At 38.2% G+C, this 10,597-nt stretch overlaps 2 protein-coding genes and 1 non-coding gene across 3 annotated transcripts; 2 read left to right on the forward strand and 1 right to left on the reverse strand.

Annotated features, from left to right (window-relative positions):
• Positions 1 to 1,725: 1,725 nt before the first annotated feature.
• On the forward strand, positions 1,726 to 2,502 carry LOC149014942 (uncharacterized). Its single transcript, XM_089157266.1, has 2 exons — positions 1,726 to 1,971; positions 2,069 to 2,502. Exons 1-2 carry the CDS (start codon positions 1,776 to 1,778, stop codon positions 2,338 to 2,340), a joined length of 468 nt encoding a protein of 155 aa, XP_089013392.1. The 5' UTR covers positions 1,726 to 1,775; the 3' UTR covers positions 2,341 to 2,502.
• Positions 2,503 to 2,626: 124 nt separating this feature from the next.
• TRNAV-AAC (transfer RNA valine (anticodon AAC)) lies at positions 2,627 to 2,700 on the forward strand. Its single transcript has one exon. It is a non-coding gene; the product is annotated as a tRNA-Val (tRNA).
• Positions 2,701 to 6,104: 3,404 nt separating this feature from the next.
• On the reverse strand, positions 6,105 to 7,325 carry LOC149014944 (transcription factor MYB56-like). Its single transcript, XM_089156218.1, has one exon. The coding sequence runs from the start codon at positions 7,257 to 7,259 to the stop codon at positions 6,582 to 6,584; it is 678 nt and encodes a 225-aa protein (XP_089012344.1). The 5' UTR covers positions 7,260 to 7,325; the 3' UTR covers positions 6,105 to 6,581.
• Between the last annotated feature and the right edge of the window lie 3,272 nt (positions 7,326 to 10,597).

Raw genomic sequence — 10,597 nt, forward strand, 5'->3', positions numbered from 1 at the left:
CATCAACACCCAAAATAAAACAAGACGAATGGAAAAGCAAAAGAAGGTGATTGCAAATCGAGTTGGTAACAACAGCAAAGTTAACACTAATCACTTGAAAGATTATATCCCTGAGTTTATTGGAAGCAACGATGTGTTTGCTTTTTTTTCTTTTTTTTTAAGTAAACAATTGTGGGGTAAAGTTTTTAAATATTTATATTTATTTTTTTTAATTAAAATAAAAAACTTGTCTATTTTATACATACCATACAAGATTGTAGTACCCACTATGGGCTAAAGGGAACACACCCCCCGAGGGGCAGCATTTTTAGTGAAACGCACGCCTCCCCATACTATAGAAAAATCAATTAATGACAAATTATCACTAATGACAAATTTACCCTTTTTTAATTTAAACAAAAAACATAGGAAATAAAAATGAAAAAAAAATAAGTAATATTCATTGTGATCTCGAAACCAGCTCAAAACGAGCGAAACACCACAAAGCAACCGCTAAGAACATCAAACACTGAATGTTCTCATTCAACCATAACTGAATCCCTATCTAAAGCTCTCTGTCACGGGGCTACTAAAAACCGGTAGGTGGAAACAAGATCAAGGATGAAAAGGTAAGTCATAAGTGACGGAAACCGAAGAGAAATAAAAAGGGAAAAACCAGTTTGAAAAAAAAAACTACGAATGAGAAAGCTGATGGAGCGCGGAATGAGAAACCATGGCTAAAGTCGAAGATGTGTGAAGCAACAGGGGAGGGAGAAAGTGTGGCAGGCCAAACGCATGGAACCAAAGCCGGGACCGGCAGGAAAATAGAACGAACACTCTCTTACAGAAGAGACAGACCAACACCGGCAGGCAAAGACGAAAGAAGACAAAGAAACGCCGACGATAAGAAAGAGGACCAGGCCAAGATAAGACCGGGAAGACAAACGAAAGAGAGCGCGAGGCAAGGGCATGATGTTCGATCTTAACAACCGATCGAATGGCATGATGTGACAAACAACCTGATGCCAACGATTCCGGTCAAAGATTTGAATTTGAATTGAATTTTTTCATTTATTTCCATGTTTTGTTTAAATTAAAAAAAAAAAGAAAAGGGCAAATTGTCATGAAGTGTAATTTGTCCTAAATTGCTTTCATGACGGGGAGGGATGCAAGTTTTTTTGGCTATGCTGCCACCCGGGGTCCTATGAAAATTACCCCTAAATTTTTAAGAAATTATTTGGGTGCTACGCATTTATTGAGCAACACCTGCAGCAAACCAAGATTTCAATCTCAACCATCCATCTCCAAAGAATGTATTTTCAAACTTTTGATAAATGAACGGTCGAGATCCCGTTCGACAGCACTAAAGTTGAACTCCAATTTTTATGCCTCCAGAATCATTGCGATACGACCCTAAAAGCGTAGAAGTCTTTAATGGCGTACTAACCAGAGTCACTGCTTACCATCTAATTCTCTGAAGTGGAGATTCGCCAACAATTATACCGACCCACTCAGAGTCAACCACCCACTTAGAGTCAACCATCAACCATGTTTACCTTCTTTGTCTCCTCTTTCTTTGACTCCTATAATCAAGAAAAACGGATTGAACTCCACTTACAGAAGAAAAACGAAAGGAGTACTGTGTGATATTTCCTTACCTACCCACGTAAGAGAAGAACATAACATCTCCTCAGCTTGTATATAAACCTAATCACCAATTCACCATCACATCCCTTCATCCTCACAGCAGCAGCTCTAATTCCACTTTCACCTCTACCTCTTGAAAGATTTTGGAGATGAAGATGGGTTTCAGAAGTAGAATTGGTAATGCTCAGCTGCTCATCCTGGTGGTAATAGCAACTGCATCAGTGTTAGCAGGTACTAGTATGGCAAAAACGATCGTAGTTGGAGGTTCTGAAGGCTGGCGTTTTGGCTTCAACTATAGTGTTTGGGCTTTCCAAAATGCACCTTTCTACCTCAATGATACCTTGGGTTCGTTCTAACCTAGTTATTTCATAGCAAACATGCTCTGTTTGTTGTTACTAATTGTATTCTCTTATATTTGATGATGTATATGAAATGCATGCAGTGTTCAAGTTTGATGCACCAAACAGCACGACACACGCGCACAGTGTGTACTTACTGAGAGACTTCTGGAGTTACCTGAAGTGTGACCTGAAGACAGCAAAGATGGTGGGAAATGTGACAGACGGTGGTGGCCAAGGCTTTAAGTTTGTGCTGAAGAAGTGGCAGCCTTACTACTTTGCTTGCGGTGAGCGTGATGGGTTACATTGTGATAGTGGTAGGATGAAGTTCCCTGTCTACCCCATGACTCGTTGCCGTAATGCTACTCACGGTTGATGGGGTTAATGTTTGCATAGGTCACACTCGATAAAAAATTTGAATATTGTGTAGCGGGGGCGCTAGGTCACTCTTGCATCCCGTATTTTTATGTACCCAAAAAAAAGATGGTTGACGTGCCTTCTTGTTTAGATTTATTCGAAAATAACACTGTTAGTGAGGTTGTGAAGGACATTGTGTTTGTTAGCAACTCTAAGTCTCTAAAGGAGAGAGGTTTGTTTTGACAATTAAGAAAATTTCCTTTTGTAATGGATTTCTAATAAAATATTATTGAAATTGAATAGTTGGTGCCGTGGTGTAGTTGGTTATCACGTCAGTCTAACACACTGAAGGTCTCCGGTTCAAGTCCGGGCGGCGCCAATTAGAAATTTGTTTTTTTTTTAAAACCTCAACTCAGCCCAATACAGCTGGACCTGGACCCAGGCCCAGTATCTCACCAACATAGCCCAACCCTAAATATTGTCTTTTTAATTTTTACAATTAACTGATTGATATTGTATTGGTATTGTGGCTTGTGCACATTTGCAATCGAATGTACAATAAGGTACACTCATATGCAAATAAAAAATATGGGGTTAAATGTGCACATCCTTTGAATTAACAGAAAATGCACGTACTTTATGCCAAATATTTGAAGTTTCTTAGCCACTTGTTTGGTATATAAGTGCATTGCTGTGCACAGCAGAGGATATTTTTCTAAGTTTTATTTGGATTTGATTGAAATTGTAACAGAAAAAAACGTGTCAAGACTAGATCACCGAGTTAGATTCAATGGTAGATGACCATGCATAAGTTGTATTTACACTCGTAGGGCTTTCTTATAGATGGTTAGAGAGTGTGGATCATCTCCTCTGATGAGGAGCACACTCCCTCGACGGCTTTACAACCACAAATTATGTGGGGCCTACAAGTGAAAAGTTATAAAACATTAAAAAAAATTCTATTACCCCTAACCCTATAGGGTCCCCTGTAATACGTGGTCAATAATCGTCAGATATTTTTAGACAATCCGAATTCCTGGTTAGAGGCGATTCCTTGCATGTGTCCAAGAAAGAATTAGATATTTTTAGACGATATTTGATGACATGTAAGAGTAGGATGTGATACTTATCTCTGCATGTGGCTGACTCATGTTCTTGTTTCCTATGACATAAGTTGTTAGGCAATTTCATGTTTGTTGGTACATGATTGAGATGGTGAGTCTCTTTCGAATCTAGGGACTCTAGGTTGGACTAGAGTTAAACAAATATCAAAGCTTTTTTACTTAACAGGGATCATCCGTGAATTGGAGATACCATGGTTACAAAAGTGTCAAAAATTTAAAGAGTGTTTTTTCATGTTAGTCATGTTGCCTACTTAAGTTGGGGCAAAACTCTTGTCTATGCACTTAAGTGGTAAAAAAAAAATTTAGTAAATAAGTGGCAAAAATTACATGTTACTTACACACACTCACACACACTGACGTTTTTGAAAAACTACAAATAATTGTTAGATTTTGACCATTTTAAATATTAATGGATTAAAATAATCGTTTAGCACTATAAATGGGAATTATATACTTCACTCACCTTTAAGTGGGACCCATTTCCTCCTTAAACCTTAGGGGCCTTTTGTTGGAAAGTACCCACCACCGTTCCTAGCTGAAAAAATCCCTTTGTTGAAAAATATCCATTTTTCTCTCCCCCTCCGATAACCAGACCGGACTTAAACCGGTATCAGAGCTGTTTGACTAAGTTGATATCATATTTGAATTGGAGAAAGAATGGAGCAAGAAAGTGTCAAAATTTTAAATGAAATTCGATTTCCAGTTATTCATTTTTCAAATATGGTTGGCATCGCTGCTGCACTTTTTATTCCTTTTCCTTCTGTTTTTTTTTTCGACTGAAAACATTGAAGAACAAATAAAGAATCTTAATATTGGAAAAGAAGGCACCATGAAGGAAGGTAAAGCAGATAAAGGAAGAAGTCTAAGCAAAGAGGGAGGAAACTCTGCAATGACCCGACAAGCAAGGAGGCTCTCTCTGTACATGTCTGGCTAAGACAACGTGAGTGCTGCTTAGCTTAAAACTTCCGTATCATCACGAATCATCATGTACGTACATGGTACACAACCCTGAAGGCCTGAACCCACCCACCGGAGTTGACGTATCTGTCTTTGACTTCTGATACGTGTCGGCCAAGGAATACAGATGCCGGCCAACCCTAGTTTTTTTTTTTTTTTTTTTGGTAAAGACCAGAAACAGCAAAGACAAGACGCCATACAAAGACAAGGAGTTGAGGCCAAATCATCAGCTTGCCACAGTGATGCCTTCCAGCTAGAGCATCAGCAACCAGTTGCCGCCCTAGAAAGCCAGGGCCCCCAAAACAAAAGAAATGGCGGAAAAATTAAGGAGGCAGTTGTTTCTCATCGGACTGAGATAATTGACATGCCCAGCTTTAATAAGCTCAAGGAGACCCATCCTCAGAGCCCAACTTTCACCTATCACTATACATATAACAAATGGATTCGAACCAATCCGACCCAGAGAATTCATGGTTTTGAGGCAACACCCGCCGACATCCATCGCTGGCACCTGACAATCAGATAAGCTCAACTTATAGACAACAAAGCAATTAACTCCCCCTCTTCCTTCTTTAATTACATATTTATTACAAGATTCTAAACAAAAAAAACAAAAATGTGGACGCACGAGTGCACCACACACGTGCCTCAGCTAAAAAATTAGTAAAAACTCACGACTTGCTTTGAACCAGGCTGGCCCATTGACTTGGACTTTCGGCTATCAATCCAAATTCCATGCTAGCTAGATAAGGTATGTATTCTCTTAACAGAGCCTACTTCAAAATATTGATAAAATGAATTAAAAATGATTTTTATAAGGGCCCACCTACTATTATTGTATGGTAAAAAAGTATTAACGAAACACGCTAAAGTAGAGGATTCAAACTTTTTTACCATCGTAGGATTGGTTGGTTGGTGATTATTGGGTATAGATCGAATGGGTTATTTATGTTCATCAAAGTGCGTTCCGGGGCCTCAACACAGGACACCACGAAGGGTGTGTTACAGGGATAGGGGTAGGGGGGTTTATAGTTTTTCCAGCGGGGACGGCGGCCCGCCACAGTGTCTCCGGCCGGGGTGATGTAATGGTAGATTAATGTAATTTTTTTTCTTTTATCAAAGCTCCCTCCAAAAAAAAAATTGAAATCAACTCAGACAATATATTTTTGAATCTACAGATTCAACTTTTTATGTTTGAAATACTGCACTCAAAAGAAAAGGAAAAAGATCCTTTCCAGCACACCAGCCCTACCATCATGCATGAACAAGAAGATCCCATGAATGCATCTCATTCTATACATAAAAGTACTGATAATTAATATAACTTCATTTGATTTCCAAACAAAAGTTCACGTGATACACTGTAGTGTTTGGCTACAAGAATCTTTTAATTTTCCCCTTTGAACCGACATGAAGAGCAGTGATTGCAAAGCAACAATACCAAACAATGGGAAACATAAAAGCTGGAAACCACACCACTCCCACCATATACTTTAACACTTCCTTATCTTTTCATACTCGTTTGTTTTAATGGAGCTAGTGAATGTGCATCTTAATGTTCGATTCAACTTTAAATGTGCATGTAGCATTTTGCTGCCAACGGTCGAGATCGAAATCTTAGCCAATGCAATCTAAAGATTTTTCCCCTTTTGAGCGCAATGTTGATACCTCATTAACCCTTGTAAATGTTAGTTCCCCACCAAATCTCTTTGTATTCTGGCACATAAATGAAGGGATCGAAGGGATTATGGCGAATCATGTTCACCAAGAAATAACCCGAAATTGGATCTTGGTCTATTTGAGATTGTTCCCCTTTTGAGGGCAATGTTGATACCTCATTAACCCTTGTAAATCTTAGTCTCTTAAATTAATAACCTTCTTCACCATTGTCTCATAGGATTTTCTTTTTTGGGTCAAAATGTCTAAGTGCCATTAAAATTACATTCTAATTATATGGAGATTTGCTTGAACCCTTGCAAAAGAAGCCATTATTTTGCTTTAAACAATATTAACAAGTACCATTTAACCAAAATTAACAAAAAACAAACACTCACAAAACCAAAAAGACAAGGGCAAAAGAGAGAGAGAGAGAGAGAGAAATAGGACGTTGCAGATCTTAGCCATTCCAAGGTAGCCCAAGCCCAACCCAAAGCCCAAGCCCAGGCCCAGACGTTGCTGTTTAAGACAAGGAGGCCGTCACATAATTCCGCACCTCTCTTGCAATGACATCTCTCATCATATCCCAAAACGCCGCCGGCATATTCTCCGTCCCAGATTGTCTCTCCGGTGCCGGACAACCCAGCCCAGGCGGCGCTAGAGTCAAAGCCGTCAACGTCTCCACCTCTTCTGGTGTCGACGACGAACACCCAAACCCTCTACCACTTCCACTACTATCTCCTTCCGCTACTGCCACTTCTCTCTGTTTCCTCCTAAGCGTAGAGTTCCAATGATTCTTCACAGAATTATCAGTTCGGCCTGGAAGTAATCGAGCAATGGTGGCCCATCTGTTACCATACTTGGCATGAGCAGCCAAGATGATCTCATCTTCTTCAGGAGAAAACGGACGGTGTTCGACATTAGGGCTGAGCTGGTTACACCACCGGAGACGGCACGATTTGCCCGACCGACCCGGTATGTAGCGGCTTATCAGTGACCAGTTACGAGCGCCGTGTCGCTCGACAAGCCGAGATAAGATCTTGTCTTCTTCGTTACTCCATGGACCTTTAATCTTCTCTAACTTCTTCAAGCCTCTCTCTCCGGCTGGTTGTTTAGATGAACCATACGAAGTAGAATCAGAAGACGAAGACGAAGTGGTGGAAGTAGAAGAAGAAGAACGAGTGTGGTTGATCGCTTCCATGGCTAAAAGCTTCTGGGTCTTCTTCGCCTGGAACAGTGAAGCTTTCCTTCTACGAAGTCTCTTTATATAGAGAGAGAGAGAGTGTGTGCGAAGACAGTAGTAGAGAAACCGGTACGAGTTGGGGTGTTTTGCCCTTCGCTGTCGGGTACTTCGGAGAAATTTCTCATTGGCTGGGTGAGGGTTCTAACCCAGGCAGGTGCGTAAATGCGCACCTCCTATTTTTCTACTTTTTAAGAGTTTAATCTGCGAGCGAGAGAGTTTTTTTTTTTTTTTTGTCGTGACTCGCAAGTGGATTTTATGATTTCCAGCCCCAATCAGTTGGGAACTGGCCAGGTTAGTTGTATGATCGACAAGAAGTTGATGGTGGGGCCCACTTTCAGATGGTCCCCAGTATCATTTTCTGGAACCACTGGTAGTGGGGTCCACGAATTATTCAGGTCCTTTAAATGTCTTCAAGCTTAGCCAAACCCTTCTACAAGATAAGGCTTGTGAGTCAAAAAAAAAAAAACCCCTCATAGAGGAATTGTATTTTAGCATTACATAAGAATTTTCTTTACCAACAATAAATAAAAGAATTGACTATGGGAACCATCTAGTAGAATGTTTTACTGTCTGCGAGGAAATTCATCTAACTGTAGATGTTCTTCCGTTAATTCTTTCTGTATTTGTTCAGATAATGCTAATGACAAGAAATTCTTCAAGTTGTAATTTTTTTATTTTATTTAATTCAAAATTTTCTATTCTCTCAAAAAGGAAAAAAAAAATTCTATTCAACTCAAATTAGCAATTTTATCCCCACCCACAAGTGGATTTTTTTTTATCCTGATAAATTTTCTTATTTAATTATGTATTTGCAACCTAAAAATTATTATTTATTTTTCAATAGATAGTTTGTGTCTTCTTACAAAAGTTACAGCATCACTCTACTAACAATAGAATAACAAATCATGACATCTGTTGTGGAGGATATGTAACCCGAGAACCCCTTCAGGAGGAAACACATACCCACTCAGGTAAGACTTGAAGAGTCACTCGGGTAAGACTTGAAGAACCCCCTCGGGAGGAACACACCCACTTGGGTAAATGTGCTCCCTTCCCTCAGAAAACTCTTTCGGAAGAAAGCACATTCCCACTCAGGCAGGTGCGTATTATCCCTCAGGAGCCATGCTTGAGAAGAGTACAAAAGATAAAAAGACCTTCAAGACTAAGTCCAAGAGTAACGTTGAGAGTAACGTTGAAGACTCTTAAGAGCACCCCTCGGGAGAGACACACACCCCCACTCGGGTAGGTGTCCCCTCCCTCAGAAAACTCTTAAGAGCACCCCCTCGAGAGAGACACCCCCCCCCCCCCCGCTCGGGTAGGTGAGTCCCCTCCATCAGAAGACTCTTAAGAGCACCTTCGGGAGAGACGCACTCCACTCGGGAAAGTGCGCTCTCTTCCTTTGGGAGTCATGCTTGAAGTAAGCTCAAAAAGACTTTTTAGACTAAGTCAAGAGAGTTAGTTACAAATAACAACTCAACATACCCATTCAGAGAAATGGGGAGATAAACAAGCGGATAACGGCTCTATCAGGCCCGCCAAAGAAGGGATCACTATTCCGAAGATATCTCACTCACACTTCAACTGAATATGAGAGATATAGGGAAGTGCCGCCTCCAGGTATCTTCTATATAAACTCTCATCCTATAAGAAGAAATGTACAAGATTCATCTGATCAATTATTCATTATGTTCTTGAGAAATCTCTCAAGAACTCTTATTGTTGCTTAGGTTGATTTGAGTGTCGGAGGCAGTTCCCCGGCCAAAACTTGACCGACCGTTCTTGTTTTCTTTGTGAGTGCAGGCATCTCAACTATTCCAATTTGGCTAGAGAGCTCTTAAAGTGGTCATCTCAATATCCGGCCCTCGAATAAGTTCTGGACGCAACAACATCATTCAACTTATCTAACACTTACCTCTAGTTTTAGTTTAATTTTCTTACTAATATGAACATTATATTTTTTAAAATCTATATAACACCAAGGAAAGAAAAAAAATCGCAAAACAAACACTTGGTAAAGCATCTAGAGATCTTTGACCAAAAAACGTTTTTAAAAAATATTATTATTTAAGAATTGAAAATTTCAAACCCTTAAAATTACAAATTTGGTAAGCATTGCTTTACATGATTATCACTAACTCCTATGAAAGTCTATTTGTGTTTCAGTCAAAACTATAAAATTTAAAAAGTAAAATAAAATTAAAAATTCAAATGTATCATTTCTCAATGTGATTAAATTTTAATCAGTTTACAAAAATATGTTGATTAAATTAATGATTTTTTATTTTATTTTATTTATAGGTTAACAATTTGACAATCTACATCCATTTTCTTTAAGCACTTTACAACCAAAGGGGACCATATTAACACCCAAATTTTGCTTGAATTACATATTTCATGATCAACATTTTAAATTTAGGATTCTTACAATAAATAAATTCTGACAAATTTTAAAATTTTTATACTTTTGTCCAACATATTGAATATGGTTGAAAACAAACTATATTAACATATAATGATGTGGATACTGATCCATAAGATTTAAAACACGATAGCGTTAATAGAAAGATTTAAAAATTTAGGTAAACGAAAAATTTTAAAAGAAAGATTTAGAAATTTCAAACCTTAAAATCAAAAGTTTTGTAAGCATTATTTACATGATTATCGATAACTTCTATGAAAGTCGTTTTTTTTCTGTTAGAATAACTTATAAGAAATTATGTTTTACGTCCCAGTCAAATCCATAAATTAGGAAAAACAAAATTCAAATGTATAATTCTAAAGGTGATCACTATTTTAGTTAGTTTAAAATACATTTGGATTGTAAATTAGTTTTTTTTGTCACACTCAAAATAATCCAGACTTCCATTTCTTTAAAATCCCATTGCCATCAAATGAACGTAGTGACATCCAAATTTTTTTTATGAATTACATTTTAAATATTGGACAATTTAGATAGGTAAGTTCATCCAAAACCACCATTGTAATTGACAAGTAGATAATTTTAAATATAATGAGGTGTTTGGAACTGATTTTGTAGAAAACTTGCAAAAGTGGGTTCTATATTTATCAATTTTCTTTAGACTTTAAAAGGATGGAGTAAAAAATACAGTGGGAGAAATTATTAGAGATCATATTGGAGCTTTCCGAAGTAAATTCATAAAAAATATGCAATGTAATGAAGTTATAGGAGTTCAATTTTTAGCATTGAAGGAAAGATTGGACATTGCTCTCAATATGGGGCATGGCTATTGAAATAGAATCCGACTCCCGCTAGGCTATTGTGCTTTTTCATCCGT

The sequence above is a fragment of the Hakea prostrata genome, chromosome 5 (genome assembly GCF_041222555.1).
Source record: "Hakea prostrata isolate BN-2017 chromosome 5, UWA_Hpros_2, whole genome shotgun sequence".
Taxonomy (NCBI): domain Eukaryota; kingdom Viridiplantae; phylum Streptophyta; class Magnoliopsida; order Proteales; family Proteaceae; genus Hakea; species Hakea prostrata.